Source organism: Musa acuminata, chromosome BXJ3-4, assembly GCF_036884655.1.
Source record: "Musa acuminata AAA Group cultivar baxijiao chromosome BXJ3-4, Cavendish_Baxijiao_AAA, whole genome shotgun sequence".
Lineage (NCBI taxonomy): Eukaryota > Viridiplantae > Streptophyta > Magnoliopsida > Zingiberales > Musaceae > Musa > Musa acuminata.
The window spans coordinates 38,795,420-38,818,128 of record NC_088352.1 but is presented as its reverse complement, the minus strand read 5'-3'; the positions used below and the strand labels follow the sequence as shown (position 1 = coordinate 38,818,128).

At 38.0% G+C, this 22,709-nt stretch overlaps 3 protein-coding genes across 4 annotated transcripts; all 3 read right to left on the bottom strand.

The window, feature by feature from the left end:
• Nucleotides 1–379: 379 nt before the first annotated feature.
• LOC135634940 (eukaryotic translation initiation factor 5B-like) lies at nucleotides 380–11,491 on the bottom strand. Its single transcript, XM_065145698.1, has 11 exons — nucleotides 8,783–11,491; nucleotides 8,582–8,689; nucleotides 8,386–8,486; nucleotides 8,184–8,274; nucleotides 7,780–7,890; nucleotides 7,643–7,708; nucleotides 2,855–2,914; nucleotides 2,222–2,779; nucleotides 1,290–1,409; nucleotides 1,078–1,197; nucleotides 380–844 (listed from the first exon to the last, which is right to left on the bottom strand). The coding sequence occupies exons 1-11, from the start codon at nucleotides 11,318–11,320 to the stop codon at nucleotides 779–781; spliced, it is 3,939 nt and encodes a 1,312-aa protein (XP_065001770.1). The 5' UTR covers nucleotides 11,321–11,491; the 3' UTR covers nucleotides 380–778.
• A 5,381-nt stretch (nucleotides 11,492–16,872) lies between these two features.
• Nucleotides 16,873–20,359, bottom strand: LOC135585598 (uncharacterized). 2 transcript variants are annotated; one of them, XM_065149614.1, is made up of 6 exons: nucleotides 20,205–20,359; nucleotides 19,528–19,916; nucleotides 18,759–19,410; nucleotides 18,305–18,508; nucleotides 17,981–18,221; nucleotides 16,873–17,868 (listed from the first exon to the last, which is right to left on the bottom strand). In XM_065149614.1, the coding sequence occupies exons 2-6, from the start codon at nucleotides 19,797–19,799 to the stop codon at nucleotides 17,054–17,056; spliced, it is 2,184 nt and encodes a 727-aa protein (XP_065005686.1). In that variant the 5' UTR covers nucleotides 19,800–19,916; nucleotides 20,205–20,359; the 3' UTR covers nucleotides 16,873–17,053. The 2 variants fall into 2 exon arrangements, with proteins under 2 accessions (XP_065005686.1, XP_065005687.1); XM_065149615.1 differs by having other exon boundaries at nucleotides 20,194–20,338.
• A 1,211-nt stretch (nucleotides 20,360–21,570) lies between these two features.
• Nucleotides 21,571–21,956, bottom strand: LOC135636426 (Bowman-Birk type proteinase inhibitor-like). Its single transcript, XM_065148114.1, has 2 exons — nucleotides 21,851–21,956; nucleotides 21,571–21,785 (listed from the first exon to the last, which is right to left on the bottom strand). Exons 1-2 carry the CDS (start codon nucleotides 21,954–21,956, stop codon nucleotides 21,571–21,573), a joined length of 321 nt encoding a protein of 106 aa, XP_065004186.1.
• Between the last annotated feature and the right edge of the window lie 753 nt (nucleotides 21,957–22,709).

Here is a 22,709-nt window from a genome sequence, read left to right as displayed (position 1 = left end):
GTTTTGAGTTTAGTATCAGTCAAAGTACTTAAATATCTTATTGATCGGGAATTATAAGCACCAAATGGTATTTATCAACCTGATCAAATACCATATCATATAAAAAAATGTATAGTTTGCTAATGCTCAAAGAGGCCTCAGCCAATCCATTGGTTATTGGTATCAATGATATCAGAAACTATGCGTTTTTTTCATCAATAATATCCGAAGATATGCGTTGATACACATACAACTTGGAATTGATACCAACAACAATAGCCAATAATAAGTCATAATATCTTAGCATCGATTTGCATTCAAATCGATACTCATAAGAGTATTTATTTATTTTTTATTTATAATTTCTAATAAAATCATCCATCGAAAATAATACCCTCCGGAAAACAAAATTTTCTTGTAACCTCTCTATTACAATAGTAGTATTAAATACAGTGGGGGAAACCAAAATGTTTTGACCTATGCAAAAACTCTCGATTATAAAGGCAAAACTGCAAGTCTTTGCATCATCAGATCACTGAGAAAGAAATTTTAGGGGCAGTAAAGCAAAACCAAAAGCCCTACCCTCTGTCATAATTCAAAACCTTCGACAAAACATATACGATGGGTATCTCAAAGCACTTTAAATCAAACCAAAGCTGATTGACCATATCCTGCCCTTGCCGCCATAATTCCTTCTTTTTCTCTTTCTTCGTGATAGGATCATCACAAGCTATGCCGGTCGATGGAGCCGCAAATACATTATATCTGGCACTCAGAAAACACTGCAGCTCTTCACAAATCAAGGTATCTTGAAAATAGACTTCAGCCTCACGACGAGGCGCCACTCTTCCATTGACAGATCATCCTACAGCATAAATTGAAGTAAATTAGTAATTTTATATGGAAAAAAAAGCCACCCCATTTTTGGCATGGAAGCAGGTATTCATGAACCCAAGCACGAAACAATGCAATCAGAGTTGTAGGAACACAATAAACTCTTGTGCACCAAATGGCCACTACAAGAACAAATGGCACAACACCCTTCCAATCTAAAGGATGAAACAGGGTCATGAACTAAATGAATAATTTCATTCTTACCCTATAGTTTGTTTTCAATATGTCGATTGACCTCCTTGAGATATGACTGACAAGCTCATCATCAATATCGAAATGCCTACCGTACATCTTCTGTTGTTCTTCAGGACTGGAGGCAACTATCTGTATAAACGGGAGATGGTCGATGAGGCTCAGAAGATCTTTTCGAAGAAAGTAGGCAAAAGAAAATTCAAAATATGAAATATCATTGATACCTTTATAGCCACCTTTTGCCCCTTAGTGGCAACATCAACCTGCTTATGATTGATCTCGATCGATGCAATCTTCCCTATATCTATGAACTCTCTTGAAGGAATGCAAATAGGGGTACCAATCTGAAAATTAGGGTAAAGCTATAAGCAAACAGGATATGATACTCTTGTAGAAAAGCACTTGCAAATTATAAGGGCAAAGGTCAAATTTACTAAGTGCCCATTTGGAATAAGCTCTATTTCTTATTGGTTGTTCATGAAGATAAAACTCAAAATATCAATGATAAACACATGTTTATTAAACTTTTTTACCTCCCCAAAAGCAAAATATATTTCTTAACTTTATTTTTTTACCTCTCCAAAAGCAATACTAATTAAGCTATCCTTAAATTTTGGAAGCACAAACACTTGCAACATTTTAAAGAGAGATCGTTTGCTTTAACTGTGTGACCAGCCACTGGTCCCTGCAAGTTCCACGACAAACTGCTTCCTAGCATCCTATATGCAAAGTTATGAAAAGAAAACATGTTTTTGTCAATAAATAACAAATTGAAAATAACAGTTCTATTACTGTTTAGGAACAACCAAAAGCAAATATATTTCAAACAGAGGCCTCGGTTTCTGAGGCCAGTCAAAGACTAAGATGCAAGATTATTTCACACACAGCACTCAATTGCTCAGATAAGGACCCTTCAGAACTAAGATCCAAGCACTAGCTTTGGAAAACAAAAAAAATGCTCCCAAACAGTTCAACTTGCTATATGAGAACACCAAAACTAAATGCTATTTAGGAAAGATTTATTTCACTTTCAGCAACTAATTGCTTAGATTTGGGTCAAGGATGCTGCCCTTTGTAGAAAGGTAACAGTCTTAATGGGGAGATCCACAAACATGAACTTTCAATGGATGAAGAAAATGATTGCATATGAAATTACCTTAAGAATGCCTTCAAGAACATCCACACCCAATACAATTGGGTCCTTCTTGTTGAATATGCAGTTTGGCATAATCTTTAGAACGCAGGGGAAAACTGCCTCTTCAGCACTTTCCTTCTTCTTCTCCTCCCTTAGATTGTCAATGTAAGCTTTGAATTGATCAAAAAGATGATATATAATGTCTGCAACGAAGATTCTAACACCAGTTTCATCTGCAAGCTCTCTGGCATCAGGCATCACTTTGACATCAAATGCTAAGATGGTTGCAAACTCTTTTTTCCTCTCAAGCATGACACTAGCCTTCATGACATCCTTCTTGTGTACTGGACCTATACTGAAATCACAAAACGGAATGCTCACAGCTGGGCTCCTCAAGAACTCTGTAAGTGCTTCCAATGACCCAAGGGTTGAAGCCTGGACATATACACCTTCCCCACTCTTGTCAATCCGACTCATAACCTTTTCCACGTCCTGCATTACAGTTTTCTTCAAATCTTCCAAATCATCCTCAGGTTTTGCCACATATAGGGAAGTGCCAGCAATCGCATGCTCAAGGCCCTGTTACAGAAAGGATGTACTCAGATGAAGTTGCTGAAATAAAAAGTGCAGATCTGTGTTATAATCCAAATGTACCTGTGCAGAAATTTTTACACCTTGGGCGGCTTTAAGCTCTTTATGATGCAAGTATGAACCCTGAGAAAGACACGAGTGACATGCCAATCAATAGAAACATGAATCATCAGAGAGCAGCTAGTTTTGGGGTCAATGTAATGTAACGTAAATCATATAAAGATATAACAAACTATTGCTCTATATAACTTGTAAGTCATATAACAAATGCACGACATATTGACAATAACAATAACACTTAATAATTAGGAATAACTCATCAATTGTAACAAGAATTCCATTGATATGTATGGGTATGGAAATGGATGGTGAAGTTACAAATGAAGAACTTATGCACATTTCATTATCTCATTCCATTGCTTCTGTTTCATGTTCTTCTATCTTGGAAGAAATTACATAAGAAAGGATCGACAATCCTGCATATTAATTTTGTTTATCAGACGACAAAAGCATGATCTAAACTGGGATCACGGGCACCAATTGAAATCTTAGACCAACTTCTGCTTCTGTTTCATGTTCTATCTTAGAAGAGGGTACTGAAAGAAATATTACATCCAGGATATTGATTATATTAACAGTGAACAGATTAATACTACAAATCAGAATCACAAGTACCAATTGAAAACTTTTACCAACTTAAAACCCTAAGTCTAATTCATTTTTATACAGAAAAGGCCCTTTATATTACCTTGTATTATATTAATTATGAATCCTATGTGAATTTCATTGGTTGCAATCTTTGCTTGACTAGTCATTAAGCTAATACATAATACATACAAAACAGAGTAACACAATCCACAAGATTGACCATCATCAGATACATAAAATCATGACTAACGAATAAAACTATCTCAATCCTAGGGTAAAAACAGCTCATGCTTACTTCAAATTCTCGTACATATGGAATAATTTGATAACATCAGTAATCACCATAGATTTTCATGTTCCAGTTGACAAGCAAATAATACTTTATATTTCCTAGTGGAGAATAGACTGGAAGTAGCATCTCAAGATCAAAAAGGTAATTTGAACTCTATAGATAATTTTTACTTCAGAGAATTCCATGAGATAAAAAATTTAAAGGATATGTTGTATCTGAAAGTTTAGATATGAAAACTACACTCTGGTATTAACTTTTAATGACTGTATTTGGTTTGATATGCAAAAGTAAAATTTCCAAACAAATACATTATCGGTTAACATGTCACAGTTAACAATAAAGCAGTATAAAGCAAAGAAAGATAACATCAATTTAGCAAGTAAAACCTGCTTATCAACACTTTTTAAACACATTGTTTAACCATTAAAATAGTAAAACAAAATGTCATCAGGATGCTCAAAAGTTGTCTAAGGAGATTGAACAAGCACTTGTGAGATCCAGAATCCGTAACTACAATCTTCCAAGACCTTTTTACCAAATTAGTCAAACAAAAGCATAAGAACTACAGTCATTTAGTCATATTAACAAATATCATCATCCTAGCCTTTCCAACCAAGATTCCCTGGATCAGCTGATCCTGTTGTGGATTTTTATCCAATCTGAGTGGTCTGGAACAGGATCAGCTAGTTCCTAACCCAAGCCCTAATCATGGCTGGAAGTGGACAGAACCAAATGAAAATAGAACAAAAATCGCTAGAAATTGATTCAAATATGCTAATTCTGACCAACATGAAATGATATCTCACGTCACTACCATGACTCCAAGGCATAAAAATCTTGTGATACACTCATTCTCTATGGTTTTTCTCAGAATTACTTGTTTGACCAATCTAAATCCTGCTGAACAGATGCAACACAGCCCACCAATACTGACTCCAGATCCTTGAGTCAGACGAAAATTATGATCCAGATCCTGCAAATCTTGTTTCCAACAATATAGCTTCTATTAGGATAAAAAGCAAGAAAACCACTCAAAGATTTGACAGAACTCCACAAACAGTTAATAAACCTAGCAACCCTATAAATTTGGTGTGCAAAACCTGTCCAAGGCAAGGCAGAAGAAGATCCTTGCAACCTAAAGACTAGTCAACAAAGTTTTGCTTGAAGGAGCTGAAAGGGCATGAATGGCAAAAACATCATTCAAAACATAACCTCATAATTATTGGTAAAAACACCCAGGTTTATTTAAATGTTGAGTTTCTTTTCCGTGAAGGATGGTCACCCAATTTTCATCCCTACATAAACTAGGGATGCTTGGTATTTGATCAGAGTTTGGACCATATGAATACTAGAGCAAAATAGACCCGGTGATCATCGATCTAGCATGAATAACAAAGCATCCAACAGACCAACAATGAAAAAAGACATAAAAATCAAGGTTAATGACCAAGAACCTTTATCATGAAAATGATTGAATTGTTATTGATTCATTTATTTGATTCTATAAACAAAAGAGGCCTCTTAAATTGATTTCCTCATCTGCAACACACCATGTCTGTCTTACTTGATGATGAATTCAAACACATTAAACTAGTTAACAGTAATGAAGGAACACAAATATTTTAATTTGCATATCTTCAATAATCCATGGCAGTCGTACTCCATCATGACATTCAAGTACATCGGCCATATGACAGAAAACAAGATGCACCAGTCAAGGAGATATTAGTCCATCTCCCTTGCTACCTTGCAATCTTTTACCAAGCTGTATAAAAACACTCTCTTCTTGCCTTTACAAAAAAAAACACTTCCCTTTTCAATCCTTGACTAGATTACTAGCTAAATTTTGGTGACTTCATGTATTCTAAAAAATTTCATTTCATTCCACTTACCATGGACAAGATAAGAAGTGACATCAGATGCAGCATTACTTTAGTGATTTCTCTATTTTTTGCCTAATCATTCTTGACATCATAGTATCTATGTTGTTTCTCCTGGGGTTGCACATGATCCAATTCAATATTGGTTTTGAAGAAAATTTCAAATCAAACTGAATATGTTCAGTTTTGAGGAATATAAAGTATAAACCAGACCAAACCAACATTAATTCAGTGTGATTTCTTGTCTGGTTTTGAATGTACCTTGCATTTTTAGGGCATTACGTTATATGTAATCATAATTACAAGCCATAATCACCTAACTATTTGGAGTCGAGTGAATATAAAAATCCTTAATTAAGAAAAAGTATTTAGAACTTTATTTATAATTTCTAGTGGAATCTTCTTATGTCTCTCTTAGCACTACTTATTTTACCTCTTCTAACTCTTAACATTTGTACATTTGGATGTCTCATTCGCACATACACATACCATCTCGAATGTTTCTCTCCTCATTCTATTGGAGACTCGGAGCTACAACTAATTGTTGACAAATGAAATTTCCTAGTACCTCCGCACAAGCACCTAAAATTATCATCTAAGCGACACAAATGTTTTTGTATATATTACCTTTCAACAGCCCAACAGTCTTTAGGTTTAAATGCAAGTATCTTCTTCAAGCAAAACAAGCTCAGAAAATAATTTAAAGTTTTGCATTTTGAACTTTGCTTTAGGTTTAAGTGCAAGTATCTTCTTTAAGCAAAACAAATTGTTCAGAAGAAGTTTTGCTTGAAGGAACTCAGTACCTCACAAAAGGTTTAAGATCCTAGGTGTACCATATCAAATTTGTTGATGACAAAGATAGTTTAAAGTTTAAACTAGCTTCTAGGAATTCAATAAAAAAGGATTTCAGACATTTCCCTTACTTGTACGAGATAGTAGATTACTATAACTATTAGTTGAACTATCTGCCGTAAGATGGAGGCATCATCATATGTCAATCGCTAACGTTGTTGTGTAAAGTTTACTGAAAAAGACAAAATCCTGCTAAGAATATCACAAGTTGCAAAAAACATGGAAACATTTACACAAGGACACAAGTACCGAGGAAATATACGAAACTGAGGATATAAAGGAAAGATTGTCCTATCATATATGGAGACTGAAAAAGAAAGGAGAGAACCTACAAAGACAGGAGAGAGAGAGAGAGAGAGAGATTACACCTAGCCTTTGAAAGTATCTTGAAATTATTGATGTTATTTATAGAACCTCAACAAGACTTATAACCTACAATTTTACAAAATGATAATGGGATATCTCTCATACTTTCACATAAAATCCATTGTTCGTATAATCTTGACATCTTCCAAGATTAGATGAAATTTAACCAAGGAAAAAGGATGCAAGACACCCACAATAGAGAAACTTGCTCAGAGAATAATGCTATTCCAAGTTTCCAACCTAACTAATGGTCAATAACCATTTAAGAATAATAGATAGCGCCAGGAAACTAGTCCCAAAAAATTGAACTAAACTGTTACCTACAACAACTTACTAAATTTGGTGATAATTACTATGCATCAACAAGTAACTACCCTGTAAATAAGAGAACCCTAGTGGGTGCCTAGAAACATAGGATTTGAGACACTGACAATATAGTTTGGTCATCGTGAACCTTGATTTCCCTAACCTAGTTATAGAACATAGAGTGACTCTAAGCTAGACCTTTTAGCTACTTTAACATGTTTATAAAGCATATTTTGGTCAATCGCCCAGAATCCTACAGTCATACAACGAAAAAAAAAAAGGCCCAAATTTAAGATCCTGTTTGTATTTTTTTTTTTAACATTCATCAAGAGTTTAACAGAAAGGTGTTATATATAATGGCATATTTTCCTTGCAAATTGCAAAACCAGAGATGGCATGCTAACATTACCCCAGAAAAAGTAAATAATAAGTCCAAAGAAATTGAATTTTGTTGAACTCCTGTCATCAAATACACAGAGATATACCAAAACCAAGTGATGTACTCACCTTTACACGGAGCTCCTTCATTGGGTGGGGAGTCAGTAAAGCTCTGATATTGGTCATGATGGGCCCCTGCAATAGAAACTTAGATAAGAAATAAATATATAAAAAAAGCGGCCAAAGTGAAGACTCAACATCTATACCTGCATGCCGCAAACAACTATTTGGTCACCCTCATGAAGAGCACCATTGACCAGTACAACATCAATGGTTGTTCCTAAGCCTTCAATTACTTTAACTTCCAACACAGTACACTGAAATACATATTGAATACAAGAATAAGTTAATTAAACTTTTACTTATCTTACGTAGAGAGGTACTAAAACTATCCACCAGTAAAGACTTGTTTTTCTAGAAAATAAAGGCAAATGACTCGCATATTAAGATAAATGAAATGCACATCATATATTTATACAGCTAAAAATTATCATATTCATTACATTTTACCAGAATATAGTATTGGTTTACAGTGAAGTGAACCACTAACAAGGATATCCTAAGTCTGATCAACTTTGAGATAGTGGAGAATAAGCACTTGGAAACAAACCTGGACTTCATCGACATAGGTAAGCTTTTCTTCCATAGTTTTCTGTGCCCATTGCACCAACAATAAGAGAAGATCTGCTATTCCTTCGCCACTAATATGATATACACAAACATTAGGCAAATTTTAAGTATCATAAAATTTTGCTTTTAATAGTCCACCAAAGATGCATAAAAAACCTTTCTTCGTGCTATGTAGATATTACCTGATAGCACTTGTGGGAACAATATTAAATGTTTCTCCCATTTCTTTGTTTTTGTAGTACAGAGCTGTGTTCAAGCCCTGCTCTTTAAACTGTGTTATGATCTGTTGAAGGGAAGCAGAGAGAGATTGATTCCCAATTAGATTTTAAAACAAAGATACAAAGCAAAAGAGCTTATCAAAATTCCAAATGTATTGACCTGAGTAAGCCTCATATTAAATTCATTCTTCACATCATTAGATTGTTGTCTGAGTGCCTTCACTATTGGTGCATTCGGACAAGATTTCCAACCATAGAGTCTATCCACCTTAAAAAAATTTAATATCATATAATTAATCAATCACAAAAATATATATAGTAGTACAGAAAAAGAAATTCTAAATTGAAAAGTAATTATTACCTTATTTAAAGCAACAATGAACTCTGCATTCCGACTTTTTAACAGGTTGATAGATTCAATAGTTTGTGGCTCAAGTCCATGCATGATGTCCACAACTAGTATAGCAATATCACAAAGGCTTGAACCTCTAGACCGTAGATTAGTAAAAGACTCGTGCCCAGGGGTGTCAATGACAAGTAAACCTGGAACCTTCAGTGTTGCATCAGCTTTTAGCTCTCTTGTCCTCTCCCTTATGTTTTCAGTTGGAAAATAGGTAGCCCCAATCTGCTGAGTGATACCACCAGCTTCACCTTCCTGTACATTAGTGCGTCTAATACAATCTAGCAACTTGGTCTTTCCAGTATCTACATGACCAAGAATGCAACAAATGGGTGAGCGGAGATCAGGACCACTCTTTTTTGATTTATCCTCCACAGCAGTTGACTCTTGCTTAATAATAGCTTCTTTCCCCCTCTTAACATTTGTGGTACATTCACTTTCATGTTCATCCTCTTTGTTATTTGCATCATTCTTCTTCGAAGATGTACGAGGATCCGCCACCTTTTTGACAGCAGGCTTTGCAGGTGCTGTTGAATTTGCTTGAGACTCAACAGGAAAAGATACTACATGTTCAATAGTTCCTTTAGGTTTTGTCATGATGTCCTGATCCTCCTCAGCAAATGGATTTGTCGCGGGCAATGTCACATCAAGATCATCCCAGCTCTTAGCATCCCATTCTTCATCATCTTCATCCTCATCCACAGCTTTGACCTCTTCTGGTTCCTGATCTGCTTCAGTTTTGTCATCAGAATCTCCAACTTGAGATAGAGATTCCTCTTCAACCATAACATCTTGCATAGCTTGCTCTGTATGAGGTTCATCAACCACTTGCTCATTCTCCATGACCTTCTCTGTTTCCACAACCTTAGATTGAGTCAGTTTAGACTTCTTTGTCTCATATTTGGGCCTCTTCTTTATCACCACACCAGAATCACCTATTGGAACCTCACTCTGAGCAAGGAACTGTTTCCTCATTGCTTCCAACCTCCTCTGTTCATCCTTTTGTTTAGCCGTCAGAAGTTTGCCCTCCTGTTTCTTCTTAAGCAGCTTCTCCTTTTCTTTTTCCTTCTTTCTCCTCTTTGCCTCTTCCGCAAGCCTCTCCAGTTCCTCCAACCGCTTCCTCTCTTCCTCTTCCTTCCTTAGCCTCTCCTCCTCTTCCCTTTTCTTTCTCTCTTCAGCCTCCTTCCTTCTTGCCAGTGCCTCCTGCATCTCCCTAACATGCTTGGGCAACTTCTTGTCAGGAACCTTCCCCTTCACTTCCACTTTTTCTTCCTTAACCTCAACAACAGCTGCTGCTGCAGCAGCTGCAGCCTTCTTCTCTTTCTCCTTTTCCTTCTTCTTTTTTTTCTTCTTGGCTGCTGCTGACTCACCCTCTGCCTCTCCATCTCTATCCTCTGCCTCTGGCTGTTCTACCGGGGCTGAAGCTGATTCCTGCACAACCAGGGCAGACTGATGTGGAGGTGCAGCACTTGGCGGAGGAGGCAGCTGGCCCTCCCCAAGCTCAGCAAGAATCTTATCCAAAGCTTCCTCCTCCTGTGCAGTTCTTCCACTTTTCTTCTTCTTTTTCTTCTGCTGTTTCTTTGAGACTGCTTCCTCAGCGCCATTTACTTGCCTGTTTGATTCCAAGTCGGCATCTTTGACCTCATCTCCCTCGACTTCTTCTTCCGCCAATGTAGGAGGAGATGAAGTGGAAGCTGAAGCCAGTGGGGGGGCTTCCCCCAGCTCAGCGAGGAGTTTATCCAAGTCGTCCTCCTCCTGGGCAGTCCGCCCGCTCTTTTTCTTCTTCTTTTTATTTTGCTTCTTCAAATCAGGATCCGCTAAGCTTCCCTGGTGGCTTAATTCCACATCAAGATCCCCATTTCCATCCATCTCATCCAACACAGCAGACGGAGTCAGGGTTTGGGCCGTCGCCGGGGCTTCCCCAAGCTCGGCCAGGAGCTGATCGAAGTCTTCCTGCTGAGCGATTCGCCCGCCCTTCTTCTTCTTCTTTTTCTGTTGCTTCTTTGAATCCGTGTCCTCCAAGCTGCCCTGACGGCCCAATTCCACATCGAGACCCCTGCTTTCGTCCATCTCATCGTCCACACGATCGTCAACTTCAGATTTCACCTTCGATCTCGATTTTGAATCGGGCTCCTCGTCATCCGCGTCCTCCCCAAAGGCATTCAGAGAAGCGAACCCACTCGTAACGGCGCTACTCTTCTTAGATTTAGAGGATTTCTTCTTACCAGAGAAGACGAGGGTAACGGCATCGTCGTCATCCTCCCTCGAGGGTTCCGCGGCGCCAGCAGACGATGACTTCTCCCAATCCTCCGCCGGCTGATCATCGGCGGCTACGTCGCGCTGGTTCTTACCGCCCTTCTTGCCCTTTCTGGAGTTGGCAGCAGTGCGGATCTCAGTCCCGGTGTCCTGCGTCGGAAGCGGCTGCTGCTCCTGCTGCTGCAGGTCCTCCGGGAAGGAGTACTCGTCGTCGTCGATGGCGACCGTCTTCTTCCGACCCATCGCTCCCCGATCGACCCAAACAATTCTAGAGAAGAGGCAGAAGCAGGGATCGGTTCCAACCCTCGTGAATCATACAACAGCGGCGACGATCGAAGGCAGGAGGAGATCGACAGCGTGGAATCGGAAACCCTATAAAGCAGAGAAATCGTTATATTGGTGGGCTGAGGGGGGGGTGGAGGGGGCGGGTATTATTTACACATATATATATAAGACAAAATGAGGAACCCGCTCTGGACTTGGATCTTCGTTAATTGAGCATCGACAGTCGTGTACGTGCCTGATTGATGTCTTAAGATGCGTGCTAGGATGAATGATGGACGGTGAGATTTCCATGACAGGCAGGATGCACGAACCTTCCTTCCAAGAAAAGTAGATATTACTTTTTGGGGGTAATGTACACAATCCTCCCTTCGGAAAACAACAAAACAAATTAAGATTGCCAGGAAAATTCTCATACCGAAAGCAGTCAATCCCGTCAAATATGGTATCATTCGTTAGCCGATTCATAACCATTCTCATCCCAAAAATACCTGTGTGATGACAATATCATCAAACAACAGCTCCTAAGTAGGAATAATAATCATTGTTAGGAAGAAAAAATAAACCATCTCTCTCTCTCTCTCTCTCTCTCTCTCTCTCTCTCTCTCTCTCTCTCTCTCTCTCTGTGTGTGTAAAATCATGGTCAGAGGATCCGTCTGAATTCAATTTAATCGACTTCTCGAGAATTTTTGCTAAAAACTGAGGAAACTTTTGGCCATGGAGTCAAATGGTAGATTTAGAGTTTCTGAGGTATTTACACTTGGAGATGGGAATGACCCCAAATGCCAATTTGGAGAATGCATTTGGTTGTGCTTAGAATATCTTAAATTCTGAAATATGTTTAATTATTCACACATCTCGAGTCTTATATTTTTTTTATTAATTTAATTTAATTTTATATTTATTAAATAAGATTTTGATTGTTTGAATTAGGAAGGTGAGTTGGATCCAATCAAAATTAGTTTCAAAGATTATAGGATCGACACATGCGATTTATCGATGTGTCGATCCTATGAGATTAAGTCGTGGGTATTCTCGACAATGATGCCTCCAAGGATCAAATCAATTCCTTAAGTTAACATTCAAAGACTAGTCGAACCAATCCGACTAGTCAATGAGATCCAACACGTGAATCTCAAAAAATATGTAGATTGGGATCTTTTTTATAAGTAATTTAAGAATCATTACATCTAAAATCGTCAAGTATTAAAAGGAGACATACGATGTTTTAGCTGAGGGCATGGCATAACATTCATCACTTTTATAACCCATATCATCAAATCATACCTTTTGTGGGGTCAGATGGTCGGGCATTCGATCACGTGCTATCGGTTGAGTCTACATGTCTTCGAATCAGGTTATCACTTATCAACAATATGTGGCTAACAGATCGCTAGGATGACCAACCTATCAACCATGTTCAGGCTTACATGTTTGTCATGTCAACTTTTTCTTATCACTAGCCCCTTACTCTGGAGTTGTTAGGTCATAGAGTTGTCAATCTTTAGAGCGCATCGATCTTGGTTCTTTACTTGAATGTTGGGCTATTGGTTTTGGAGATATTTAGTTGGATAATGGTGCATAGTAGATTATGGGAGAAGCATGTTTGAGTCGGATGTCACGGTAGCATATGGCCACCGGGGATGGTGCATACTCAAAATACATATTTGGCTCATATGTCATGAGTCATCGAAATGCACACTTGACTTATAAGTTGTGTATCATTGAAATATACATTTGGCCCATAGGTAGCGTGTCGTCGAAATGCACACTTGGCCCATAAGTCATGCATGATCAAAATTCACACTTGGACTATAGTACTTGTGTTGTCAAAATACACACTTAACCATAGGTTATGCATTATCAAAACACAAGCTTGGCCCGTTGGCTATGCATCATCCAATGGTCAATCGACTAATAAATCATGGGATGCATAGTTGAGTAATTAGTCAGTCGAGTGTGCGATGCATAGTCGAACGATCAACAAGTTGTGCATAGGACACATGGTCAAGCGGTCAGCTAATTGTGTTGAGCAATGGTGCTCAAACAGTTGACCATCGGGTTGGGTGGCCCCTCCCTCAGTCATTTGGCTAGTTGGCTTAAGATTTAAAGTGGGTGTATGAAACATTGGTGAGCATGTTATCTCTCTCCTCACGGGATTACGAAATGTATGCCCATGTGCACTAATTATGCCTTGATTTCTGATGGGCACATCGTTTAGGCTACTTGACAAATCTAAATAGAGTCATTGTTTTAATTATTACATCATATACGTGGTGCTTATAGGAGAGTCCACATAAGGGTTACGTGCACTGTCAGAGATTTGAAAGATTATGATAATTTTGATCGCACCTAGCCAATGGCATAGTGCTATGTCCTTATAGCTAAAATGTTGGCTAGTTGGATAGTTAGACGAAGGGTCGCTGGAGCACTATAAATAGCCCCCCTAGCCTTGGCTTCTTTCATACCTTCAAGCTTTTTCCTAAACTTACAAACCCTCAAAGCCTTCAAACCTTTGGACAACCCACCCTTTTGAAAATCAATTGTCAAATGTCTTCTTCGTATAGCTTATCCCCAATGTTCGGTCGTGGTCGGATGGTTCTTCGATCCCATGACCACCATTAGCATCAATTTTCATTACCTCCCCCTCCAATGAAGGGGTCAAAGTCATCGTAGCAAAATAGGTTACTTCTTCGGAGATAAGTCCCTTGGGCAGTGGGGTCTCATAGGATATGATAAGGTCATATGAGTTGGACTCTTCGATCTCCAATGTTGACATGGTGCATATCAGGGAAGCATTCAATATCCATTCTGAGTTTGAGCTGACACTCGACCCTATGAGTCACATTATTTTTTATGTACCTCCTTTGATGCATGGGAAGCAGGGCTCAAACCCTCCCTCTTATCCCTTGTTTTGGTGTTATCTTGAATGTTCGAAAAATCTATCGTACCTATATGGCATCAAATTCCTAACACTACTTGGCTACCTTTATCGAGGAATGTCGAAGGCTCAATTTCTCCTCCTCGTTGTTCCTTATTGTTGGTTTACTTTATGATAAGTCTCAAAGACTTAGCTTATTTCTTTTCTAGTATGGTCCACAAAGAAGGTTCAAAATACAATTCCGAGCTTTGAAAGTATTTAGCAAAGTGGCTAGTTTGTCATGATCATGATGGTGTGAGCTTAGGAGGAGGATCCTAGCTTCCTTGTAACAATTATAAGGGCATAAATCAACTTTTCTATTTCTGAGAATAATTATTCAACATCGCTATTATAATAGATTGGCCTTCCTTATTTTGTCTCTTCATAATTAGCTTTTGACTTATTAGGTGATTTTAAAGAAGACCTAAGAAGAAACAATAACTTGAGTTAAATTTTTTATTCAAAAAGCATATTTGTGATCGCTTAGGACCATTATTACTAGTGTGAATCCAAGATTGATTTAGATGCTCGTATGGAGGGAAAGATATTACTTATCTAAGACTAATTATTATAATAAAAGTCAAGTTGGGTATGACCCCAATGGCAATTTGGAGAATGCACATACCTTGACGTTTTTATCTTGAGGTACTTTGAATATATTTAATCTTGGAAGATGTTTAATTATTCTTTTGTATTGGAACTATCTTGAGCCTTATATTTTTTATTAACTTAATTTATTATTTATTAAATTATATTTTGATTATCCAAGTTGGGGAGGTGAGTCAGATCCAACCATGACTTGTTTTAAGACTATCTGAGGTTTCATTTGAGATTTCCTGATATGTCGATCTTATAAGACTAAATCGAAGGCATTCTCGACAATGTTCCCTCCATCGATTAAGTCAATTCCTAAAGTTAACATTACAAGACTAGTCGAATTACTCAAACTAATCAGTGAGATTAAGAAAATGAATCTCTCATATGGATACCTTAGGATCTTTTTTTATAGGTAATCCAGGAACTATTACATCCGAGATCATTAAACATTAAGAGAAGATGTGATATGTTAAATGAGGGCATAGCATAATGTTCACCACTCTTATGACTCACGTCATCCAATTAGACCTTCGATAGGGTTGAATGGTTAAATGTTCAATCATGTGTGACTAGTTGAGTTTGCATATCCTTAGATCCGACTTTCACTTGCTGACAAGACATGACTGATAGGTCATCAAGATGATTGACCTATCAACCACATTTGTATTTGTCAATGTCAACTTCTTTTTATCATTTTCTATTAACTTAATTTATTACCAAATAACAGGAGAGGTGAAAACTCATGAGAAGAGCTTCATATTCAACTTCGTGTGATTTTAAATTCAAACTTGAAGAGCATATTCAAAGGTTCATTCATCAAAGCTTATAGGATAAGTAGTTGACCCATCAATATGTAAAATCCATAATACTTGAATAGAATGTGTGAACTCTAAGTCAAAGTCTACCAATATAATTAGTATCCTTATGCAATATCTCAAACGAATTATTTGAGAAGTTTTCTACCACATTACGCTTCGAAAGTACTTAGCAAGGTGGCTAATTTGTCATGACCATGATGGTGTGAGCTTAGGAGGAGGATCATTACTTCTTTGCAACAAGGGTATAAAACCAACTTTTCTATTTATGGGTAGCATTGAGACTATTATAATATATTGATCATTGAACCTTTGTCTTGAATTAACACCAAGCTAGCTACTCTATCACTACCATGTATAGGTAAAGCTCATCTAGTAGCTTTTGACTTGGGATATATATATATATCCCATATCCTTTGACCATTTCATTTTAAAGACAAAAATGCTCATCCCCCGCATTAAAGAATAAAGTTAATCGAACAAAAAATTTTATTAGACGTGATATATGAGACACAAGTATCTCTTACTTTCAAATTGAAGCGGCACAAGGGATACAAGATAACATGAATGATTCTTCTCTTTCGGACAACATTATTCATTCATTCGGCATATTCTATCTTGAAGAACTCCCAACATGTTTCAGATCGATAAATTGAATCAAATCAACTCCAATCATCCATCTATGTAGGAGGACCCAAAACGAAACGAGCACCTCACGTAATCTGGAGCGAACTCTGATCCGCTCTCCGGGCTGAATCCATAAAAGTCTTCACCTTTGTAACATATTTGCCTTTGGTAGCAATCTCACCTCCACTTTAGTACTGCTTCTCTCTGGCGAGCTCAGTCCATCTTCTATCACTGAACTCCTCTAACCAGTTCATCATATTTGTGGATATGTTCTTCGAATTGGCCCAGCAAATTTAGGCTCCCACTGGAATTGAAGTAGCTTCTCATTTCTTACCTATCTTAGCTCCTCCAACTAGATATGATCAATGCCCGAGTCCAAGCCCGTCACCGGAAAGCCCGCCAAGCAATAATTGAGAAGCAATCAGAAACAAATATATTTTCGGATGATCATGACAAACCTGAATAGCAGAACATCTGAATACTGGATGAAAGAAACATCACAATCTGTTAATTGCATGATGCAGGCAAAAATGAAAACTTCAACCGAGAAGATCTTGAGAAATTTTATCGTAGATATACCCATGAATCAAAAGATCTTGTGTTGAAACAAGAAGAACATGTGCTCTTAAGCACAATCGTCGGCGATGAAGCATCTAAATTTTACCCAAAAGATCATGGAGAACTTTCTACATGGGTTGCTAATTTATCAACAATCCTCATCGTGAAACATAGAATTTATGAGTAACTTTTGATTCTGGAGAGTCTCTTACGCTTTCGGCTCTTCCTCCTAGCGGCAGCTTTTTTTTGGACACCTCCTTTGTTAGTGCGACGAAGAGAAAGAGTACTACCACCAGTGGGTTTACCAACTGATGTCCTCTCTCTTCTACCAATCCATTTCAATGGCAATTTGTTGGTCACTTTGGCGATATCACCAGAAGTAATGAGTTCCACTAGTCTTTGAATATTGTCCTGCATTTGTGCAACCCATGCCATGGACAGATCAAGCGATAGAGAGTCGTCCATTGGTTTTCTCCAAAGATCGAGCAGGACCTCTTGAAATGATAAGTACGACAAGGAAGGCAGAAACTCCTTTTTATGTTGGCAGAGAAGATTAACCTTTATAATATGTTTGCAAAGGTTCCCCTGCATTGACCATGAACAATCACAGAGAGCAAACTCTGACCCTGGGTTCCACACCATCCGTTCTTGGCCACCATCCTTCTGGCTTAGAACCTTAGCAAAGAGATGCTCTTTATCGTCGAAAGTAACAGCATCGTCTGGAATCTGCAAAGCCCTGTGCCATGAAGTGGATAAAATGTATTCCTCTTTTACTGATGGGAAAGACCCGCTTTCATCTGCATATAGATCAAGCCAGTAACCGGAATGAAGTTCGGTTGTCAGCTTATGAACCAACCAATCCACTCGTTGGAGTGCACCAAGATGGGAGTCGTCATAAACTTTGAGCTTGAGCTTCACATGGTATCCTTCGATAGCACCACATGACTCCTGGCTTGCAAGTGGAAGACTCTTGATGGTTCCAAGCCACATCTCTAACATGAGCACAATAAGTTATGTAGACATAATATAAGCCTAAAAGAAGACATGTATATGAACACATACACAAAAAGACACGAAAAGTTGATGGCATAGATATCCCCTTACCAATTTTTGGAACCCAAAATGCCTTGAAATACTGAATGAAGGCAGTCTGGTCAATAAAATCCTGAAATAATTCTTCCATAGCATCCATAGGATCTTCTTTAGTCCATATACTGTACATTATCTTGCCCAATCGTTTGTATATTTCTCGCTGAACTTCAATGTGACCACACTTCTTGATCACATTTTTAAGCCATGATCTACGAATACGCCAGAGTGAGAAGAGGATAGGACAGCAAAATATCTCCCTGTAGAAAACTGACTGTTCTAGTGAGAACACTCTATTGAAGTAAAGCTGAAATTAAGAAATAATAAATAACCACCAACTTGCCTGATAGGGTCAATTTCTAGCGCTGGATCATCGATAATGAACCCATAGATATTCCAAACCGAGTCAACAGCACGAATCCTATCTACAAGAGCTTTCATCCATTTAGAAACATCCTGCTTAGTGATGGTTCGGGTTATAACCCAAGCAACAGGCAAAGCATGATGCCTAGAGTCAAAAGCAAGGAGCGTGTACAGTGGATACTGCAAGGAAAAAGAGTTTCACAGCATAAGTAACATGCTTAGCCAGCCAAAAAAAAAAAATACAAATGTGATTATATACACCATGTATAAGTGATGTCCAAATCTTAATGCAGTTGAACTAATCCAATCAATCTGGAATAAATTGACATGAGCTGCCAAAATATCAACAAATGCATTGAGTTGATTGGCAATTCAAGCAAATGTATGCATCATCGCACAAATATTCAACCAAGAATTATCATTTAAATACCTTCAGCTTGCTTATGCCGAAAGATGAGTCACATGCTAGAATGCTTTGATGACAGAACCGGATCATCTGCTGCAACTGCCACTCTGTTTGGATCCCTAAAATAAAAGGATCAGTCTCTGAAGAATCCTGGTAGAAGAACACGGATTTCTTATTTTTCTCAACCCACATGCGAATGCTGGCTTGGTCATCCAGATCCAGCTCATGTGTGGACCTTTTAATAATCATCCCAAGCTTCTGGACGTACTGAGAAGCAAGGCTATTCACGCTCGTGTTTGGATCACAATATCGTTGAACACCTTCAATATGTGTTTGCAAAACATTTTCTTCGGGAATGCCAAGATAAATCAGGGACATGGTCTGTTGCTGGATTTCACTGCAAATGTATGGGACTTTCTTGGCACCTGGGCCGATAGCATCACGATCAAGCGGACCATGGCATATAAAACCCGACTTGTTGACATGGCGCCTTTCGTGATATATGATAAGAGCAATCGACGGTCGTGCATATAAGCGCTTGATGGCAAAATGGCACGTGCAGCCACGCATGGATTGCGGCCGAGCAGCACGATTTCTTGTGTTGAGCCTATATCTTCGGCTAGGTAATATGCTTCCCCCCTCTCCATAATTCTCCGGACCAAATGAACACCAATATCTTCAGACAAATAGGTAGCAGAAAAAAAATAAAGAATTAGCAAACAAAAAATGAAGCAAGAAAGAACAGAACTTAAACGAAGCAGGGTAACAAAGAAAAGAAAATTTGAGAACTCACAGCCTATATAGGAGGTATTCATCACTTTTACATTCCTTCAGGCTACCCCTCTCTCTCTTCCTTCCCCTCTCGATGTGGAATCGAGTGGGATGCTCTGGGTTCGAGCATTCACCACCGATAAAGGCATCAACCCGGTCATAAGGAACAAGAGCTACATCATCGACGTGGTGCTCAGAGCTTCCGTACTTAGTCCACGTGAGGTCCGAAGCGGTGAACTCCTCTGTTGGAGGATCCTGAACCGGGAGGTCATCAATCGAGTACTTTATCTCCATTCGCCTCCCTCTACCATTCAAGAACAGAATGACCAAGAAAAAATCGGATTGACGGACAGAAAACAGGTACAGGAGATGGTTTCTTTCATCAGCTGAATGGGTTTCTAAACAATATTTCTGCAAACAATGGGGATAAACACTCAAAAATAAGTACAATAGAAATTTTTTGCCGCGAGCCGAAGAGCTAAAGAAAAGGCGACATTTTTCGTGTCTGAACTGAATTAGGACAGCAATACCTCAAAAGCAGAAAAGATAGCAAAAATAAAAACAAAGATGATTAATTTTCATTAACACGGACGAAATTTAAGCAATATGACAGCAAAACCCAGAGGAATTTTTCATTGGAGATGAATAGCTGAAGAAAAGGGCGACATTTTTAGTGTTTGGAACCGACCGAAGACTCACCAAAGAGCGGAAAGACGCAAAACCAAGCGCTAATTAGGGATGCATTCGTCGAGGAGTAGACGGCGGCAAGGAAGAGAGATCGATTCGGGCTTCAGAGAAGCGTAGTAGACCTTTCAATCGAGAGGATCCTTTGGGCGGAACGAAAAAGGGGCTTAGGGTTTTGCAGAGAGGAGCCACGAAAAAACGATAATTAATTCGCGTACCCACATTTCGACCTTTCCAGCTACCTGCCTCGTGTCTTGTGGTTCTCCATGGGCCCATCATCGTGTCGAATCAGGTATGGTTCGGGTAAATTTTGATTTTATTTTGGTCGGCCTTGTGGCTGCGATCCTAATTCGATGAGCTTGTCGAATCACACGTTATCGGGTCGGGTATAGATCCAAAATTTAAGTTTGATCCGATCAAAATTATATTGAGGAATTCTATCATAAGTATTTATATATATATATAGTGACTTTAAAAAAAAATATATATTTTATGTATTTCATATCTATCATTTTTAATAATATTTCTAATTAAAAAATTCAAACCGTCCCTCAAATTTTTTTTGCTCATTATAATGTTTTAATATGTTATAATGCTTTTGATCTGTTACAGTGCTTTAGTCATCATAATAAAAATATTGCAAAATTTATTTAAAAACACTAAAAAATAATCTGAATGGACTAAAAAACGCTAAAAATATATAATATTATAATAATATATGAGTAATGACATATGCACGATAAGATATTATTTATAATATTTTCAATAATATTTAATATATTAATAAAATATTATAAATGTTATTAAAAAATTTATAAACAAGTCAAATGAAAACAAATATTATACCATTTGAAAAATGATAAAAAAAACTAACGAAAAAATTTGATGAAAAAACTTTTAATGAATATTTTGGATATTTTAAAATTAAATATATTATTTAAAAAACATAAAAGAAGGGTATCTTTTAAAAATATCTAAAATATAAATATTTTCTAAAAAAATCGTGTGTGTGTGTGTGTGTGTATATATTGAAAGTGAGAAATAGTGCTCTTATAGAGCTCTTATTGCTCTAAAATATAAATATTTTCTGATATTATATTTTCCTTTCATATGATTTTGCAAGCTTATTTGGTTATCTTCACGTATCGTCGAAGGAGAGAGAAACGAATCTGCTGCAACCAATCACAAGCCAAAGCAATTAAGAACACCAAACCACTGGCTTGCGAGGATGATTGAGCAGCCAGATTATCGCTTACAGCGATGGTCATGACCAGCGATATCAGGCTGAGAGAAGATACTACAAACAGTTTCCGCTCTTATTCCAGCAAATCCATGCATCGGCAAGCAGCGGCGGCGAGGGCGGCGCAAGAGCCATATACTGCTACGGGTGGCAGCGGTCGCCGCAGTCCTCGTAGATGATGTCGCGGCAGTAGCATTTGGGCGGGAACGACCTGGTGCAGTGGCAGTTCTTGCAGTTGGGGTGGCAGCCTCCGATCAACTCGTCGGTGCACCGGCACTGCGGCGGGAACGACCTCGTACAGAGGCACATGTCGCAGCACGCCCATGGCTTCTCTCCCGCTAATCCCTCTCCGTTTCCTGCACACATATATATAGAGACGTAGATCAACCAGTACACTGAGAGATCGGCTCCAAGTACGTACCTTGGCTGGGGAGGAGGAGGAGGAGGTGAGGGTCTACACGGGCAGTGGAGAGGCTGACAAGAAACACCAAGGCCAGGAAGGTCACCACAAGGCCGCCGCTCCTCATCTTCTACACCGACCACTTCGCACTCAGCTGTAAGCTAGTAATGGAGGATCGGAGATGAGGGATTTGGCCAGGCATCAGGCCATTTTATAGAGAACCTCTCACAGCATTTGGAGAAAAGGGCATGCATGCGTCAAACGTGGTGGAGAAGGACGCCATCGGCTGGCCGCCACTAGACAAAATATACAGTGCACTTGGGAGTCCTAAAGACAAGAAAGCTTCTACTTTGATTTTTAGTGTGACAGACTTACAATATTCATGCTTGTCCGGGAAAATATTCTCCCCCAATTCTCTTTGCTATGAGAAAACAAGAATCTAAATAAGTTAATTTAGGTTATTTCGATCAGCTGATTAGCTTCTGTCTAACTCAAATTCAAAGATGAAATATGTGTGTCGTGCACTATTTAAGACATCTGAAGATTGTTAGTCTCATTGAAGTATCATTTACTTGTTTATCATAATGATAATTTTAGTTGAGAAAGATTTTAATAATTTAATTTATCGTAAAGTACAAATGATAATGATAAAAAACATATTTTATAAAATATTTTAAAATTAATCTATTATAAAAAAAATAATTAAGATTAATAATTATTTATTAAAATTATTTTATTTTTATTAACTATTAATTTAAGAGACAAGTGAATCACGTCGAGAACCTCATCTAACCTTAGTCTTTATATCAGTCGATCACGAGTAAATATTTAAATTTTTTTAATCATATTAAATTTTAAATTAAATTAATATAAATATTAT